Raw genomic sequence first — 21299 nt, forward strand, 5'->3', positions numbered from 1 at the left:
TAATCCTTGAGCAACATAAACCATTGGCAAGAGTCATATAGAGCACAAATATATCAGCAGGTACTGGCAATTGCATTGGGTGAGGCACAGGTCTTATCTATTATTTAAAAGTTATAAAAAGGGGGAGGGACCTGGAAAGGCTGTTTATACAAAGGCCTATGCTCACTTTCTATGCTATAGCCATTCTTAAAAATCTGTAGTGTGTCAATGTATTTTGAATTTTCTGGTGATTAGAACAAATATATCAGTATATTTCATGTTAAAAATCAGATCATCAGAACTGTTCTTTTTTAAAATTCTACAATTTGCTTCCAGCAAATTGTTTTCTGAAAACAATTGGCTTCCAGGAGCTTGAAAAGTAAAAAAAAATAAAATAAAAAATAACAATAACACTCATTTCTTAAAGGATTAATTATAGAACTGGTAATTTTTACAAGTTTCATTCAAAAGAATAGGAAAATACATTCACAGCTGTGAATGTATTTTTGGACGTCCTTTAAATTTCTGATACTGTTTACATATATTAGATTATATGTTATTTAATACCATGTGAAATTTTTAAAAATTAATAAAAGAAATATTAAATCATTTTTATGTGACTTTATGAACATTACCTTTCCTATGATTTCTTTGTTTTCTTCGGATGCATTAGATTCTGAACTAGGTGAAAGACTTCGTTTTGTTTTGATGCGTTTTTTCCTTGGTCGTCCTTTCAAGTTAGGTGCTGTAAGGAAAAGTCATATATTAAAAAAAAAAAAGGAGAAAAACCATTTCAATTTTGCTGATATTATTCGAATTTTAAAGATCAGCTAACTAATCATTATATTGCAGCCTTTCAATGAAATATGATGCTGAAGTGGTTGACTGTATGAAAAACTATAAATAACTCTTTCAAAATCCTTGATAATTGAAAATATTATTCACGTTTTTTGCATGTCTCATTTAGATTCTGTTGTTTGTAATTCAAAGTCATAAATAGAAAGGGGCAAGCAAGACACTTTCCCCAGAACACACAAAACCAGAGATTCAAAAATGCAGGATTTAAATGATATATATATACATATGGCCTCCGTACCTGAGTGGTCAGGAGTGGAAATGCAATAGCACACACTCCTTGAGTGAGACCAGAGTTCAAGCCCCTGACTACTAAATATGGTCAATCTGCTAACCCACACTGAACGACCAGTGTGTCAGATTATGGTCCATTTCCTCGACATGACTTGTTGAGGCCTCCATCCTACAGTGGATTGACAATGGCTGCAGATTTATTTTATTTTTTATATACACATATATTTATTAGATTTTCAGTAGATTTATAACTAGATATCTGTTTAATTGTGTGTGATATCTAATGGTTAACAGTTGCATTCCAGTTGATTTACGCCAATTTTTGCTAACTAATGATGTAGAGTTGTTTAGTACATTATGAGCATTATATGCCATGTATATATTAAATTGCTACCTAATAACTACTTTAATAATTCTGTTCATCTTATATGAACACTCCTCTATTATTCAACATGGGCTTTACACAGACAAATGTCCAATCAAAATAAATAGCTCATGCATACCCATATTAGTTTTACTTATAAATTTGGAGTGGTGGCTAATGGGGACTATATATTACTGTTTTGAGAGTTAATTAGTGACCAAATAAATTATTTTAGTAAAATGGTCATCTCTCTCTCTCTCTCTCTCTCTCTCTCTCTCTCTCTCTACCTTAATAAGGTTAAATCATGATTAATAATAATTAGGAAAAATTTTTGTAGTCTAACATAAATAACAATACAGCTATTAATATTAATACAATTAAACTGTTGCTAATTGTAACCTAATGATGCCTATGTAAAATAATCTAAAACATACTTTACTATTAAATGTTACAACTGAGCAAAGGCAATATAACCTTTCTTACAACAGCCCTCAATAGTGCAAAAAAGTAATCTATTTACATCTTCCAACTAAATCTAAGTGTACCTATAACGTACAGAAGGAAATCACTTTAAATTCAATTAATCTATTGTTTATAATTTTACACTGTAATTTGGATATTCTTAATTTTTGGATAAGGTGGATTCCTACAGGTTACAGTGCACTGGAACCCCCAGTGCTATGTCCCAGTGCAAATAACCATAATTCAGGGTACTGTTAGATACCAAATAAAGAGAAAAGATATAGATACAATAATGGCTAATTGATTTGCAATAGCAATAAAACTACATATTGCTAACTAAATCTGATAACAAAATTATAAATTGTTGGTATGATTTATTTTATTTTTATTTATTTTATTTATTTATTTAATTTTTTTTAACTTTGAAACATGCATTTTACAGTGTATTTCATTATTTATTTATTCCTTGTTAATTTATGTTTATTTATGAGGGGATAGGGGTGCATAAATACTGTTATATTGAAATCAACTGATTTAAATCAGCACCATTACTAAACCTTATAATATTAGCTTTATAATATAATATTTTATAATACTTGCATTAGTCTATTAAAGATTAACTTATTAATTAATAGTCATTAACAGAAATTAGCTAATATAAATATCAGTAACTGTTAATTAATTACTTAACTGCATTTGTCTGCAGTTTCTTATAATACTTCTGGATTCTGGTGAAATCAGAAACATTAAATTACCTTTTTGAAATTCAACCTTGGTAATTGAAATTTTTTGGGAAATAATTTGTATTCTTGGAAATAAAAATTACACAGTTGCATGCTTAATCAGAAATAGTTAGAAGTGCATGATAAGTTCTTGCAATTAGAGTAATTAAAAATTTTAAGCTTAGGCAATTTTAACCTTTCCTTGTCTTTCTCTCTCTCTTTCTAAGAATGATGTTAAAAAACTTGTTTTCCTTGGAGAGAAAATACACAGTCAAACAGTAATACAGCTTCTGAACAATAATAGGAACCATAACCCTAATTTTTTTTAAAGTAGAGTTTTTTTTTTTTTTTCCCCTTTTTAATTTCCCTAGATTAACTAGAGAGCGTGCCAAAGAAATATAAAAAAAAAAAAAAAAAAACTATAGAAACCATAAATCTCATTTTCTTGAAATTTGATTTTTTTTCCTTTTTACTTTCCCTATATTAACTTGATAACATTCCAAAGAAATAAATAAAAAGAATCTTAAGCAGTTTAAAAGTTACTTGAAAGTACACTAAGACATGCAGCAATCAACAAAAATACTTTACGAGAATTAAAATCACACCAACATTTGTTTTCCTTCTTTAAATAAAATAATTTAAAAACTTCAGAAAGAAACTGTCTTCCTTTTTTCAAACAGCTCTGATCCTGGGAAGTATGATAAGTTTCACTTCAAGAAACAGGCTGTAAAAAAGCACGATTACTAAAATACAGAGTAATTCCAATACAAATGTTTTGAATTATAGCATAATTAAAAACAATCTTCCTGATTTCACAAGTTTATTGTGACTAAAGCAATAAAGCAAGTTATATTTATTTTATGGCTCTGCAGATGTCAAGTGACATTTGGTATCCTGCCATGCATTATGCTGAGCTCTCAGTAACTTTATATATCCTTAAATATAAAATATATACCAGCAATTACAGATATAAGATATCTACAGGAAGCTGCTCATTTAGGAATGTTGAAAATGCCTCAGAAAATATGGTAGTACACCATCCTAATACAAGGTTGCGACCATATCTGCCAAATTTTTTGATGGACTAACTGGCCGAATATATATTTATTTTTATTTCAAGATCAATACACATAAATGTATATAAAATTTGTACATACTGTATTCATTTTAATAAAGCAAAATGAGTTTATCTTATTATTTATCATTTAGCATAAAATTAACAAACATTTCCTTTTTGGACAAACAAAATAAAACAAAAAAAATTTTAACAAATTAATAATAAAAAGAGAAAATATCTACTCATACTTTCTAATAGACATAGCATTCCTGTCTTGTTTGATCTTTCATTATGTAATCCAATGTTTTGCAGTACTTGTAATCAAAATTTACAACACATTCAAGGATACTGGTGGCAAGACGATTTTTTTCACCAGTTCACTGTATTTCCATTAAAGAAAATATTCTTTTGACATTTCCATTATAGCTAGAAACAGCAAATAGGTACAGTATTCACATATTGTAAAAATGTCTTTCAACATGTCAAGTTAATAGCAGTGATTGTCTACTCAGCAAAAGCAAGTGTCTCCTATCACTTTATCAGCAATGACACCACAAAACACATTCACTTAGGGCTACCTCAGAGATATTTAACATAAGTCTGCAGATTTTCATTTAAACATCATATCTGTTTATTTTTCCAATAAGATATAAATGTTGCTTCATCACTAAAATAAAATTTAGACCAGAGATTTGAATGACAAACATATTGGTAACATTGTGTACACATATTAATTGCCTTCTGCACATATTATCCTGCCAAGCATTCAGTTTCATAAAATTTTCCATTTCGAGCATTTATTTAGACAAGTAGGTAATCATAAGCAAGTCTATTATCAGACAACAAAACTGACAATGCTACACAGGTGCATTATAGCCATAGTAGCTTATGCGCCATTAAACTCCCATAACAACAACAACAATGCTACAATATGGCATCCATTATGATATACTGCACCAATTATTGTTTCTAAGGACAAAGAATGAAGCATAACCTCACTTCAAACAGTTGGTTGAGGAACATTTCGGTTCACAACTAGTGAGACAGATTTTTTTTTACCACAAACAAAAGAATCACAAAATACACTCAATTACTGCTGTAATAGCAGCAGGCCATCCTGTGTTTTTTCTCTTGCTATTATAACCAGTGTCTATAAATGAGTAATACAATATATGAATAGATACCACTTGGAACTCCATTTTTCATGTTTCTTAAAAAATTCTAATTGGACTCTAATCACTGACTTCACTGTGTGAAACAAAAGTAGAAGGGTTGTTCTCAAAACAGCCTTGTTACCTTTAACTTTAACCTGTTTAATACTAAAGCTTTTTTCCTGATAGCAGTTATTTTTAGAAGATAAGCCTTATTCTTTATGAAAACACTTTTAAAAAACTTCAGAAACTTTATGAAGTAATGGTATTTTTTTTAAGCAGATGAAAGTCAAGAGAGAGCGAGAAGATTTAAAATATACAAAAAATAATGCATTTTGCTGAAAATATAAAAGAAAACTGAAATGGAAGTCCAACTTTGTTTGGAATTCCATTTCGATTTTCAAAGCACGTAACACAACTATTCAGAACGTTCTGCACCTCTTCTGATCAGGAACTATCAAGTTCTACTTCATGGGGATTTGTTAATGATATACAGGAATTTTACTAGTGGGAATAAGGAAGTGATTATCTCATTGTATAAGGCAATAGTCAAGCCACATCTTGAGTATACTACATATAGGTCTGGAGGCTTAATTTTAGGAAGGATGTAGAGCTGCTGGAACAAGTAAAAAAAAGGGGCAATGAGATTGGTGAGTGGGAGAACAAAAGGGTGCTCTTACCAAGAAAGGCTTCAGTTCTGCAAATTGTGGGATCTGGAGACTAGGCACCTGCGAGGTGATCTGATTGAGGTGTTTAAGGCTTTGAATGGATTCAGCAACCTCTTGCTCAGACTATGCACACGAGGGGGCATAAATTCAAATTAAGGAAGGATGGTTGCAGAAGAGATGTGCAGAAGTTTACCCTTTAGCCAGCAGGTGATTGATATGCTGAAACAAACTCCCATCTGTTGTTGTGGAAGTTGACAGCTTAAATAAATTCAAGGAAGAAGTAGACAAACTATTGAAGGGAATGGATGGGTGAGATAGGAAGTGTGGTTTTTTGGCTGATGCTATAAAGTTTGCTTTCTTGCATCATATGCCACTACTAATGCTAATATGCAAAATATAACTGTAATGCCCCCACAGAAGAGTACTTGATATTTTGAAGTGCAGCCTACATCCCAACCTGCTTACAAATTTTAAGTAAAAGCAGACATATCAATTTTTCTGAGGCCATTTTAAGAGAGCAGAATTCCTCCTCCTCTTTAATTTTTTTTTTTTTTTTTTTTTGGCAGTAAGAACAGGCAGTGTCATTGCTTAGTCAAAAAAAGTACTACTATGAGTATAACTGGGTATAGTACAGAGCTATTGCAATGTTACCCCAAAATATACTCTGGTGTAGCACTAAACAGATCAAGGAGTTCTGCCCCACATAAAACCCTTTCATTACAACCAATATCAAGAAGAAGGCTAATCCTGACATGAAAATTTGCATTACTTTTTTAATATCAGAAGACCAATGTTTCTTAACTTCTAGTTCTTCTACCTCCCAATGTTATTTTGATGGCCTCCAAGTTAAACTGTCATAATGTTTCTAGAAATCCATATAATAATTGATTAAAATCAAGAATTAGAAAAGGGTTAATGCTCTGCTGTAAAACAGTCAGACAGATACAGTACTTTCTTTCACAGAGTAATGACACTGACAACCATACAAAACATATGAAGCAAAATTAGTAACTAGCCACACATGTTGGAGTTCAAAAAGAAATCAACTGTGTTGATATGTGCACTCATTCATTCCAACTGTTCATGTGTACAAAGTTCATTTCACACCAACTATTATCCAGCATCTGTGTTGTCACAGAAGCTGGATAACAGCAGTTGTGAAATTTACTATCGATTCAACATTCTTCGGGCTGAAAACAGTGCCCATATGAAAACATAATAATGTCTTAATAAAAACTTTTTGCATTGTTCTTTCTAATAAAATAAATTTCTAATTCTTTGATGCACTTTTCTTTTCATGGCAGTATGTAAAGTAGTGAATAACATATCCCCACCAGGTATACTGTATAATAATACAAACTGTAACTTCCTTGCTTACCCCACTGATAATTTCCGAATGCAAAAATAATGCATAGTTTAAATAGTATTTAAATGCTGACTTAATCATTCACAAGGAAATTATCTCAACCACATTTATAAATTAGCCAACATTCTTCTTCATACTTTGATGAACAAAGCACCACCTTTATTTAAAAAATACTTCTGCCAAAATTCATACCATCATTTTTTTCATCTTTGTATTTTAATTTTAATTATAATTGTAATCTATAAACACTTCTTATCTGTGAAACTTTAGCAGTTATAGAGAATTTTATATAAACTATAACAATGATTTTACTGTTTCATCCAACAAAACTGGTGTACAACATATTCTTGCAGAAAGTTCTCAATAGAAAAAAACAAAAAAAAAAATTTAAAAACTGGAGTATACAAAATGCACACACACCTAAATGTTCACAGTTGAGATCATTATGTGCAAGTGCTTCATGATCAAATGTTTCTCTACAAAACAGAATGCATGTATTGTGACCAGACAATGTGAAACCACCTAATGCTACTACAAGGGCATTCCTTAGCCAGAGTTTTGCCATGCCATCTAATCGTTTTAGTATACTCCTGTAGCGACAGTAGCGAGGATAAGAGAGAACTATAACATCAGGAGCACTTGGATCTTTCTGGTCCCCTAATGAAAAGAACAAAAATAAATATGTAAATAAAATTATATCATGAACAATTTCTAAACTAACGGAGAAAAATAATTTGGTATTAAACAATAATTGTGGCACCTTTAAATGAAAATCAGTTGCACAGAAAATCGTAGTAAATAGGATCAAATAATAATTTCTGTTTCCCTTCCCTTTTCCAGAAGAAATTTAATGCCAGAAAACCCCAAAGACCCCATATAGCTGCCCTCCCCTACTGATACACTTCTGTTGATAACCATGTGGCATACTGCATTTATGCCAGTCTTTCTATCCAAAGACTAATAATATTGATTTCATGTAAAATATATATATATTTTTATTTCTTTGCGGCCAGGACAGCTGACAACAAAGCATAAATATATTCAAGCATATATTAAATACTATATCACATAAAACTGACTTCATGTCTTTTTTTTTTTTTTTATAATGTGCAAGTTTTGTATGTTCATGTGTAGGTACATATATATACATCCACTCTTCCCATTTGGAAATTTTCTCCATATCCATTCCTTCATTCTGCAGTAAATTATGTATTTTTATCTTTCCTCATTCTATATAAAATTCTTGCGCATTCTACTTTTGTAATGCTATGAAACTCTCTCAGCTAATAATCCACTACATCCACTAAGTTTTGTGGTCTCCCATACATTTTCTACATAATGGTAGAATATAAAATTAAAATCCGAATTTCCAGGAAAAATATATTTGAACTTTAGATGAAAGGAAGGAGAAAAAACATATCAACATAAAAATCATTTATGTGAAGTCGATTACATTAGAATCATTAGTAAAAACAGGAAATAAATTATGCCTCTCATAATTCTTTTCTCTCTCTCAGCAATCTTTATTTTTGTTATTGTTTAATATAAAATTCATCTGTTATTGTTATTAACTGGTGGCTAAAGGAAGTTATCTAATCTAATAATGCCATGGGCATTATTAGATTCTACTCTTTGATCAATAACTTCAATTATAGCTTTATGAAAATCATCAGATATGAAAGATGACTGGGTCAGGTAGCATATCATTAATTGATAAGTTTGCCAGTTAAGATCTAGTAAGGATATTTATCATTTTATCAAACGCTAACAGCAGATTTTCGTTAAAGATAATGTCGATAATATTCTTTTATTTCAGAATGTTTACGAAAATATTAGAAACAATCAAATGGGTTAATCAAAGAAGTTCATGTTCACCTAACACTATTTCATTACTCTCCAACACACTCCTTGTCAATTTCGAAGATCGCCATAAATCATATTTTCATTAAAAATAATTGCATTGGAGGTCAATTCCTCCCCTCATAATGAAGATTAAAGTAGGAAAATAAATGATCGATGTAAACATTAAAGTTTTGGAACTTCGACGAGTCCACGATTTCCCTCCGTCATTTCAGAATTATGAGGGTTAACTTGCGTAAAATCGAAATCGAATTAAATAAAGAAAATATTAAATTTCATGAAGAATTCATGCTTTGCTATTTAATCTTTAGCCGTTAAAGACATCCCCATCCCCGGTAATGGAACTAAATCGATAGTTAAGTTTAAGTTGTTTTTTTTAGGCAAACTTTTTTAATTAAATTCACATTAAAATGAAACTTATTTTAACTCTCCAACACGAGCAATTGTCACAGATTCATTATGGAAACCGTTAAACAATCCAGCTAATAACGGGATTTAAGCTTGATGTCTATTATTATAACTTCGGTTTCGAAAATATTTGTTAATCCGATTAATAAAATGGTTTATACATATTTCGTGATTAACGTTTGAAACACACGGCGCGTATTACGAATGTCGTTATTTCTTCCTTTCGAACACTTCAACCGTCAAAGTGAAGGAGCGCGTTAACTTTGGTGTTCATGCTTCAGCAACGACACAACGCAAGCCAAAATTACAGTAAGTAATCCTTAGTGGCCCAGAGCACCAGCGCTATCCAGGTAAAGTACCAAGTCCATACTTTGTTGCATAAACATTTGGAAGTGCTTTTAATGTGATGGAAAACGGTGCAGGAGGAGAAATTGCCATTCTAATGCCTCTTAGCACGATATTCAAACAACAAGCTTATGTGCTCATTATCGTTTTCTATTTCGAGCAAGCGGAAAAGAACTTACGCAGCTCTCTTCTGCATTACTATTTATCCAAGACTTATGATCACACATCTTCCAGGCCTCGGTTTAAAGACTAAAATATGTATCTAATTTTCATATAAAATTTATTTATACGGTAGATAGCGTGGTTGTAATAATTTTGAAAGTAATTTTAGCTGACGTATTTTAAATGCAGAAGTTTCCAAGACTTTTATGACCTTTAACGCATTACGTATTAAAGCGAATCGTAAAGCTGTAACTAATTATTAATTAAAATGGCTCGTATAAAATATTGATTTAGATTTTTCTCTTCCAAGATACGTTTATTCAAATTGAAATCACAACTTGTATTTGCATTTTTCGAGCTGGCTGATTAATCTAAGAATTCAAATCTTTAAATAATACAAAAGAGTAATGTGCATTACAAAACTCATTCCCCGTGAGATTATACTTTCGTACATATTTCTTGACAAGATTTTAAATTCATCGCAATATTCTTATATTATCTATATTATAGTAGTAATAATAATAATAAGAGAGTATAATTATATTATTATAATGTTTTCCTTCTCATCAGGAAAATATCTAAAGTTATGATCACCCCATTTGTAAACAAATTATAATTATATATATTTATAATTTATCTTATTATAATTTTTTTTTTTTTTTACAAATTTTGACACAAAATAATTCAATTTTAACGAAAGTTACGAAAACATTTTTTCTCAGAAGTTAATATAACCATGACGACAAGAAAATGTATAATGAGCTACGAAATTTATTTATTTATTTCTCATTTTTATTAATTGAAAATTTTCGTATTCTCGTTTTTTGCGTGTTTCCCCCCTTCCTGCTTTCTAGTCTTCGTTTGCTGGCTTGTGGTTTGTCTGTACCTGAATACGACTGCTTAATTAGTTTTAATTAACTGGAACATAGTTATTATTAGGTGCGGAAGACAGGTGAGCGAGGCACCCCTCCCTTTCCTCAAATGGATAAATAAAAAATAAAAGGTTTTTAAATAAGTTTGGATTCAAAGCCTACCTATATATTAGCAGAGGGAGTATGGTTCCCCATCGTGAGTTATTCTGAATTTTTTAGCCCACACAAACGGCGCCTCCGTAGTCGGGTGGGCAGGAGCAGCAGTGCATAGCACACGCTTCTTGATTAGACTGGGGTTCGACCCCGTGACCACTAAATACGGAGGATGCGGAAAGGTTAGGGAATGACCACCGCATATCCCGGAGCAATATGGCCTTAGTTGCTAACGCTCCTAAAAACCAAATAACAACCAAACAGATAATATCGGGTGTACTGCAGGGAGATCGCCTCGCGCGAACACCTCGTTAAATTTTTGGGGATTATCTGAACCTCCTTGTTTAAAAAAAAAAATGATATAAAGCTTAATAACAGACTATTTTAACCAGGAATGGCCCATTTTTCTCCTCGAGCGTACCCCTTTTAACAAATTGACAGCACAATATGTAGGGGTGTATTATTTATACTTTATTTATTTAACCTTTTATTCCATGTATTTTGTACATTTAAAAATAAAAATGTTCTGTTTATACTCTGTCGCAAGTCAAAGAAGCTTACAGCTAATGCCAATACAATTATTTTTACAATTATTACTGTTTTAGTAGTCACATAAGACTGTAACGACGGTCAATTGAAACGCGTGTGCTACTGAACCCCGCGTTCAAGTGCGGGGTTCAGTAAAAATAAAAAATAATCAGTAATGGTGAAGCATAAAAACGATATAATTAGCAACGTCAGAATCCCATCATCGCCGGACCTTGGAATTTTTCTGGTTTTGGGTTATTATATTATAGTCACGTATTAAAAAAAAAAAAAAAAAAAATTACTTAATACAAATATAGCTTTGTGTATGAGAGAGAGAGGGGAGGGGGGTAACGTATGGTACGTGCAGTAAATATACGGCACATTGTACAGTACAATCATACACATTGCACAGTAAGGTGTATTTTGGAAAATGAAATAACTGTTGCTTGATGTAACTATGATTTTTTCTCTTATGAACATCAGCAGAAGTTCATCAAACATCAGAAATGCACCTTTGCCTTTCACAGTAAAATGTTTCTGTTCCCCACCCTTCCAAAATGTACTGCACACAATACGGTATATTTTGGAAGGGGAAAAGTGAAAAGTTCCACTGATTGCTTCACTGAAGTCCCAATGTCGGGCGTTTGAGACGATACGTTTTCCACAATAACAACTTAGGCGAGTATGGTTCCTCCCCTCCCCTCCCCCATTCTTTTTAAGCCAGCATATAGACATATACAAGTGGATGAGAGCTGTTGTGTTGATGTTGTTCAACTGACAATCTAAAAATTCCGAAAACATTTACTAACTAATAAACGTGTTTACAGTATCGTTACCTCAGTTTAATGATTCAATATGAATCGTGAAACCAAGACACTCGTTATCCATTATTTATTACCAATGAGCGGAGGCATAACTAGGATATGCCGAATAGAGTTAAAGCAAAGCTGAATATCTAATAGAATAGCTGAATATATAATTTATTTTAAAAATATGACATTGTTATTATCTAAATCAATTATTTTAAAATCTTCTCTTTTTTATATAAAAGTGCCATTTCGTAGATAATAATTTATTGATAATCACTTTATAATTTAATTAATTAATATAATTATACATAGAACATGTTTAAAGTTTTGGCCGCTGTGGACGCCACTTGCGTTTACGTTGAGCGCGAAGCAGCAGCTTTTGCGTGTTAACACAGTGAAAGCTAAAATGGTTATGCCGGGAATTTTGTATACAGTATGCATAGGGCGGTAATTTCAAAACTAAAAGTTTTTTGGATTTTAATGGTAATTATCTTTTATGCTGCTTTATATTATACTTTAGTTGTTAAACATAGTTATCCTCCACGCAAATTGCAGTTATATTTACGACTCCTTGTGAAGTTGGAAATTATATTCGTTGGAACGTATTACTTTCTAGCGTATGGATTGTCTGCTTTAATTGACTTTACTGAAGGTCAAAAGCTTTAACGCTACAACATTCGGAAGTTAAAATGGCATATTCCTCTGCGAATTTCTGTTTCTTATTTAAATATGAATACCAGCGTAGCTAGTTTTCGTTTTTGGATGGATTGGTAAGAAAATAATTTTATCCAATTTTCTTCACTATCAAAGAAAATGGCAGGTAGGATTTTTTTTTTTTTTTTTGTGTTCTAATGTTCTAAACTGGAGGCTCAACCATCCCAAAATTTATTGAGTGCAATTAGAAATCTAATTGCACTCACAATTAGAAAAATAATTGCTACGTTTAAATTTGCAGTAACTGCTTATGTTGAAAGGTTTCTGAAAAAAAAGTTGAGCTGGTAGAAATGTTTCGACTTTAAAATCTTTAAAATTTTACAGTTGGGAGGGGGAGGTATAATTAAATACAGCATGTATTAAGATATTTTATCCTGCGGTAATTGTGTATCTTATGAGACGTCAATATGTTCGTACCAAGTTTTACTAAACGTATTTATTTTAGTTATTGAAACTGTGTTCGCATTCTTGACTTTAATGACTTAAATTTTGCAATACCGTTAATTCTTGGTCTTTACCAAGTATCATCTTCACTATAGCAGAAAGGCAAATTACTATACTAAACTTTTCTTATTTTTAGGGTTTATATATAGCTTTTTTTATTTTATTTATAACCATATACATGAGATAATACTCCAATATTTATATTATATTTTTCTTTGATACTTGACGTAAAAATTAAAGAAAAAGGAAGGTATAACACATTAATTAAATAAGTAAAGAAAGGAAAAGGAAAGATAAAGATAGTTGGAACCCGCGCAATATGATCGGAGTAGCTGATACGCCAAGAAAATCTGACAACCAGTGTCTCTTTTTTTTTGCGAAAAAAAGTAGTTTTAAAAAAATGCGCTGATATATAAAAACTTAATACTGAATTAGTAATTCTTTGCGAATTCAAATGAAATACAATGCCAAGAACAGCATTCATATTTTAACATATTGTTAATTAAAAAACGAATTATCAGGAATGAAAAAAAAAAACGGACTGATTCTTAATACAGATTATACTGTAATACAACACTTCGCGAGATTCAAAGACAACTAGAAAAAGGAGTCGACTTATATGCCGGAATATACAGTACTTATGTTTTCAGTTCGTCGTCAGTACAAGGTTCTTACCCATGGATCTTTGCGACAGTGAGTGGTGGCAGATCTAGTTTCTCCCACTTCTTCACAGAGTTTGAGTGAATGCCGTTTTGCTACCTATTCTTTCGCGAAATTTCGTTTCCCGATTTAAAACCAGCGGCAAAGGGGGGATTTTTCCCAATTATCCCTTTTTGGCGCTGGTTTAAAATTGGGAAGGGATTTTCCTCCCGGGACTAGATCTTCCAATCATAGGAAGGAATACGGCGTTATAATAGTCTCATGGTACGTCTTGAAAGTCCCCAGTCTGAACGAGAAATTTTTACAGTAGCACAAGTGAATCTTTTAATCTTTGTTGTTACATTATTTAAATGAGAGACAAAATTAAGCTTTTTTTTCTAATCTGCAATCTTGCTTTTAAATATAATTTGTCATGTACAGGCAGTATGGGAACCCAAATTAGGTTAATATTAGGTCTGCATGTATTCTGTACAGTTAATCATATTGCGTACAACTTTTAAAAATAGTCCACATATTCCATAAATAATGTGGGAACGCAAATATTCCTTTGTAGACACAAAAACTAAAATTGTATTGATCATGCTTCGCTTAAAAAAAAAATGGCAGCGCTTATATTTTCTTTCATTCTTGAACTGAATACATAGGTACTTAGTTCAAATTTGACCTTTTGCTCTCCCCGTCCCGCTTTTCCCCCAAACATTTTCTGTGTTTGGATTGATTCGCAAATAAAAGCGTTTATCGATGACTTCGAAAATGAAAGGAATAATTTACTGCAAACTATTTATAGATTAGAATATGTAAATTAGGATTCAAATATTTGACCTCAGAGACTGTAGAATAACATTTGGTTTGTTAACATCCCAGATATAATTCTACGATTCGCAAGACGTTTGTTCGGGAAAATGAATTAATCAGAAGCTGTATCGTGTACGAGTTCTGCTTCTGTCTGCAAACGATCAAATTAACTACTACTATTAAAGAGCAAGATTAAAACTGCAGCAGGGAATATCTGGTCTTACTCACCAGATGTCATCATCTACTTTCTGAAATGGAAAATTAAAAACGTAAATACAATTCCGTAATAAATAATTATTTTGAACATGGAGCAGTAGAGTGGCGAATGTTAGTTATTCAAATTAAAGGTTTGCCTACGAGTTTCACCAGTCCTTCATCGTGTTATTTGCTAGATTTTGGAGCTCAGTAGGAAGACGTCGCAAAACAAAGTTTGACCAATTTGCTGCATACTAATGAACCCTCCATTTTTTTATTTTTACACGAAAAAATCTTAGCTGAAAAAAAAAAAAAAAAAAACCAGTGTTGCCTCGATGATTGCTGTTGTTGCAGGGAAATTACTTACATAATAAACTTCAAAAATTTGTGGCCAAAAAACCAGGCGTATCCGCAAAAAAATTATCTAAGGAGGAGGAATAAACCAATTTTCAGTAGCATCTTGCAGCGTCTAAAAATATATATATTATTAAAGTTTCGCGTATTTAAAATCTTCATTTACTGATAAGTATTAATTTTAATAATCTTAAATGTTATATAAAATAAAGTAGTTTTTCCTTGTTTAATTGTTACTCTCTCAAATTCCTACTGGGACTCTGTCCTTCCCTTTGGACAACGCGGATAAGCGAACTCAACACAGGAAAGAAATTGAAGTAAACAGCAGTCTGTCTGAATTTGTGAAACTGAGTGGCATCTCCCATCGTAGTTGGAATGATTGAAGAGAAAGTGAGAGTGTATTTAGTAACGATAGTGACAAAACAGTATTGCAGTTTAAAATAAAACACAACTTGACAGTTCCGAAAGACGAGAAGCTACAACTTCCTACTCTTCTCTTGGGGGGGGGGGATAACCAGATCGGTCAAAAAACTTCTTATTGCCTAAAAGGAAAGAAAATATTCCAACCTCCGAGAAGATTGAAGAGGAATTAAAATAATTTCGCACTCACTGTTATATGTTAAGTGCTGACTGTTATATGTGAATAGATGGATTTCAAATGGAACCTTATTCGTGCGCAGTGCGATTTGATTTATAGAAAAAATATGGGATGATCTCCTCTTCGTTACTTAAAAAAAATAGTTTATAAATACGTTTGTTAAAAAAAAAAACAACGCTATTTCTTTGATAAATTGATATCTCCCCCCCCCTATCCATTAAATTTATCTTTATGCCCCTATTTGTATTCGAATTCCACTGTAACATGCAGAGCTTATTGAAGGTCTTTATTTTATTTATTTTTATCAATGTGCAGGTTTTATTCCGGATATTTCTTTCCTCCACAGCGTGTAAACTGACAAACCGGCTTTTAGAACACACACATTTTACAAACACTGTAGATGACATCATATAGCCTGAACTGCTTTGGCAATAATTCTATAAACTATTGCTATTATTATTATTACTACTATCTGTTGACTAATAGTTTAACTGAAATGCAGTTATTCCTGTAATAATATAAACTGATATAAAACTTGTTAGTTAATATAAATTGTATATAATTTGGGCATAAATTAATTGGTATGTTTTATTCCAGCTGTGGTAAGATGTTTGTAATAGTGCATTTCAATACTCACTGGTTCTCAAAGCTTTCGATAGGAAAAAAAAACTGTAAGTATAAATTGCATTTTCATTATTTAATCCCAATAAAATATTTAGCAATCCATAGTTTAGAGAACCACTAAACGTGAAAATATTTCTAACTGCAGTTATATTTTGTCTCTTTTTGTATTTTCTTGTAAAATTTTGCTTATTTCTAAATTCTTAATCGATTGCAATTGTTCTGGTTTCGCTTTTAATTTTCACATTCGCTTTGCATCGTTTTGTTTAAAATTCCACTCTTCCTCAACTCCTCCGCTTTGTCTATCGAATATTATATTAAAACTTTGCCAACGTACGCAGCATTTTGATCATGTACATATTTATGGAAGCATGTCTATTCAATCAGCCGAAATTCATCACGATATGCTTCCGTATGATGGCATTTATCACACACATCAAGATATTCGAGTAAATTTGCACAACGCCATGGATTAGAGAGAATTCGAAATTGAATTCTCACTCATAAAATGGTGTATGTATGAATTTATCGTTGATTTCACAGTACAACACACACACACACACACACACACACACACGGGTAAAATACTGTAGTTGTTTAATGTGTATTAATAAATTTTTGAAGGGATGGATCTAGACATTTGGACATTTATATTAAAAAGGGGGGGAGGTTGTACTATCTATCGATTTATTTTATTTTTTTTTATCCATACGCTGCCTTGAAAAATGCTTTAACTGACATCAAGCATATATATAACGAATATGCTTGATGTCTGAAAAAAACTTAAAAACCTTTCCCTCCCACCCCCTTGTCGCTTAACTAAATACATGTATTTGCTAATTAAATACAGTGACTTCTGATTGCTAAAGCTATGTTTTATGGTTCATTGCCTCGTTGAGAAGTCACCATGTAGGTATTTCTACAAATTACCATAACCGAATGGTCAGGGTCAGAGTTACTCACTCCGCATATTCAAATCACGTGATATCAAAAGCCGCACGAACATCGCAACTTTTAAACAAGAGCGATGTTGAAAAAAGAAACGCACCCTCCCTCCTTTGTCAGCTTTTATTGACATTTTTCTTTGATGGTAATCTGTATGCATAATAATATCTAAATTTTAATCTTACTTCAAATCTATGAGAAAAAAAAAAAAGTTACAAATTTCACCACCAGGGGTATATGTGTCCGTGGCTCTCGCGTAACTCCACCTGTATATACTGTATTTGGATAAAACCTCCAGAAAAGAAAAAAGAAACGCACCCACCGGAGGAAGTGCTATATCGGTGGGCGCTACCAGCCCGCCCCAGGGCTGGTTTTTCCAATCCCTGGAGTCCAACCTGGGAGCCCACATTAAAAAAAATAAATAAATATAATATAATTTAATTTAAAAATATAATAATAATATAAAAAAAAGCCTGCAGCCACCGGAAAAAGTGCTATACTGGTGGGTACCAGATCCCGCCCCCAGTGTACCTGGGAGCCAGCAAAAAAAATAAATAAATAAAACTACATATATTTTTACCACTAGGGAGTAAAAATATACGTAATGACGCAAGCATTGATGTTTGTATAGCAACATTCGATAATCGCCAGGAATTTTTCCAATCCCTGGAGTCCACATTCGTAAAACTTGATCACCACACACACACACACAGACGTTCCTTTGGAGAGTGTCAACGTCGTTCTCCATCCAGCCTGGTGGGCACAGTGAACGTTTTAAAATGTCGATATGTGTACTGGATTTGATAAATATAAGTCTTGGCCCTTTAGTGACTTTTTTTCGCCTAAAAATATATAAAATAAATAATAATAAATTCCAGTACTAACTACATATAATTGTATAATTATGTTGGAAATCATATACTGTATTTATGGGGCTTAATTTTTTTTTTTTTTTTTTTTTTGAAAAATTATCAAATTTTCTAACCACCTTGTATCTTAACAAATCCCCTAAAGAAACAATCACAGATTGAAATCTAGTCAATGCAGGGCTAGGCCCTCCAACTGTAAGGCGTCCAGGACACCAGTTTCAGATGATCCAATGCAGAAAGTGTTCGCTAAAGAAACGAGTACAGAATTTTCCTTACGTGCAACGAGTCACTTCAAACATTAACCAACTCATTAATTGCCGAGCTTCATGAACATTCTCTGCGGTTGGATCTTGATAAATCTTTTTTACACAAAACACACGCCGCTTAGTAGTGTCGGGCTTTTTTTTGTGACTACTTACAGAATATCCCTCCAGAGGGCACCACGGGCTAGTAGCAAACACAGGTTTTACATATCACCTAACACAAAATTAATTACCGAGTTAAATAATTAGAGCATTTTTATGACCCTAAAATAAAATGAAGCAGTAATAGACGAAAAAATTTTAAAATTTTTTCGTCTATTACTGCTAAAATTTCTCTTTTACCATCTACAGTTGCTAAAGAAAACCGTTTTATTTATTTATTTGTTAATTACGTAGAATTCTCCTATCGATAAATCGTGTTCCGAAGCATCATGTTATATTTGTAGTCCGCAATTTTTGATTAATCTTTGAGCTTGCCGAATTATTAGCGAGAACAGGGACGAAATGAATTGTCGAAGGGAGTAATAAACTGAGAGAGAGTCAAGTTGCAATTACATTAATGGGCCCTCTTTCTTTCAATTTTTTAAAACTTCTTTTCGTTTGCAACTACTGCGCATTTTTCAAGTGCTTTAAATACTTATCGCGATATTAAATGCGCTGAACAAGCACTAACTAAGAATTTCTTTGGTAATAATATCCAAAAAGATAAAATGACATATATAAAACAATGGAATCTAAAGTTTAGCGCCAGCTGTGACAATTTTATTTCGGTCGGAAGTTATGCTATCTATGCATTTTATGCGCAAATGAGGTTTCTGAAAAATATAGGACACGCAAAAGAATTCCTAATGTTTTTCGGTTGTTTCATCAACTAGGGAATTATTTGAAAAATGCGGGAAATCTAACGCATTGCGATGAGAATGAATAAATATAAGCTACTTCATTAACAAGCGTGACTTTCCATTTTTCTTTCGATATGTTCACCTTTTATAACTATATTTTTACAGTTCGAGTGCTGGTAATTGTTTTACTTTTCATGCTAAATTAATGTCTCTTTTGTATTTATTATAACTAATATGTCTAATATGCAGAAAATATCCATAATTTTTGGCTCGTCAGAAGCAAAAAAAAAAAAAAAGCGAAAATGAGAAATATGGTATTTACTACGCGGGGTTCATATAGAGAGGGGGGGGGGGTTCTGACTGCCCTGCCAAACTTCGGTGGCGTGCTAGAGAATCGACACGAAAATGTCTTTTTTTTTTTTTTGATAAATTAAACGATAGTGCACCTGTAAACTCTAATATACAACACGGCAGTAGCATATTTACGCAAAGGCGCACTAGGTGCGCAGCTAAGACCCCCAAAATTGAAACCTACATCTAAATAGACAAAATTTTGTTGCAGTAGGGAGCAACAAAGTTCGCATTGTCTTAGGGCCCTAACTGATCTAAACTCTCACTGCAACATCCTGCTGATTTCGAGCATTACTTACGTGAAAATATTAATCAATTAATTAACAAACAAATAAGCAATGGCACCTTTCCTTATTAGTGAGCTCCCGAAGTCTGGTCACTGTATATTTAAAGTTTGGATATGCCATAAAAAGTAAAATAAGATAACTGCTGCAGAATTCTAATCCAGACTTGGCAGATAGCAGCAGTTTACGGCCTTTAATATTAGTGTTTTTAATATTAATAACATTCGTGCATTGTTGTTTCCAGCTATTGTTTATAATTGTGTTTAGCTCTGATATCTTTCCACTTTTTCTTTACAATTCACCTTGATTACAAGCCTTTACGCATGTCTGAAAAGATTATCCTCCTCTGTGATTTGCAATGCTGTAATTAGATCTATAATTACACGCTGTTTGTATATCAGGCACGGGAAGTTGGGGGGGGGGGGTTGAAACTTCATCGCCAAAGCAGAAATTACGTTTTTTATTCAACCATTTAATGTTCTTTTCAGTTTTGAAGCTATTTCAAAACGTTTAATTTTGTGAAATAAATAAAACTTTAATAAGGCCAATTTGAATTACGGTTTTTTTTTTTTTTTTTAATTCTGTTTTGGCCGCAGAATCTTTGCAGTAATACACATATAAAATAAATAAAAAAATTAAAAGAACATTTTTCAGAAGTCGCGATTTCCGTAGAACACACTTTGAAAACCACTACTCTATAGAGTTCTGGATCCTGTGTATTTTTATTTATTTTTTTTTATCCATATCAAAATATCGTCAATTTTATCTCAAAAACTTTTATCCCAGATTACGTTATTTGCCTCTTTTTCTTTAAAAAAAAGAAAAATAAAAAACGGAAAAAAATCGAATCCTTCCTTCTCTTACTGCTCATTGCAGTAAGAGAAGGAAAGATATTTTCTTTTGATTTTTTTCTCAAAAAAACGTTTAATATGTCTAACGATAATTTTAGAAATGTTAAGGTAGCGAAGGTAACATTAACCAGTATTTAAAAATGAATGGGAGCTGAAAATCTGAATTCTAAATTTTAATCCAAGAAGCTCAGAGGGACGGTCCACTTCATATATTGAGTAACTGATAAATAGATAAACCGTGCATTTATTATATATACAACGATTAAAGGCTCAGATTATGAGATTCCTTGGTGGGCATGTGGTATAAATTTAATTAAATTTTACGGCAATGATCGCAATTTAATTAATCTAATTATATTCATCATGTAAATTCTCCATTTTATTTTGTCATAGCAACCTTTCTCAGCATTATTTGTAACTTCGTAATTAGAAAATGATACTTCAAATTTAATTCGCATTTCATAATTCAATAATAGCAATCGGCGAATTGCTGTTACTTAAACAAGTCACTTTTGAAA

At 32.1% G+C, this 21299-nt stretch overlaps 1 protein-coding gene across 1 annotated transcript in view; it reads right to left on the minus strand.

Annotated features, from left to right (window-relative positions):
• The window catches only part of LOC150087386 (uncharacterized), a 306404-nt gene that overhangs the window by 39594 nt on the left and 245511 nt on the right, over positions 1-21299 (minus strand). The window contains exons 3-4 of the mRNA XM_090371164.1: positions 7279-7515; positions 615-724 (exon numbers count right to left, since the gene is read on the minus strand). Coding sequence (XP_090227290.1) covers positions 615-724; positions 7279-7515 — 347 coding nt within the window. The remainder of the gene's footprint in view (positions 1-614; positions 725-7278; positions 7516-21299) is intronic.

The sequence above is a fragment of the Mastigoproctus giganteus genome, chromosome 4 (genome assembly GCF_048544385.1).
Source record: "Mastigoproctus giganteus isolate SK-2022 chromosome 4, ASM4854438v1, whole genome shotgun sequence".
In the NCBI taxonomy this organism is placed as follows: Eukaryota; Metazoa; Arthropoda; class Arachnida; order Uropygi; family Thelyphonidae; genus Mastigoproctus; species Mastigoproctus giganteus.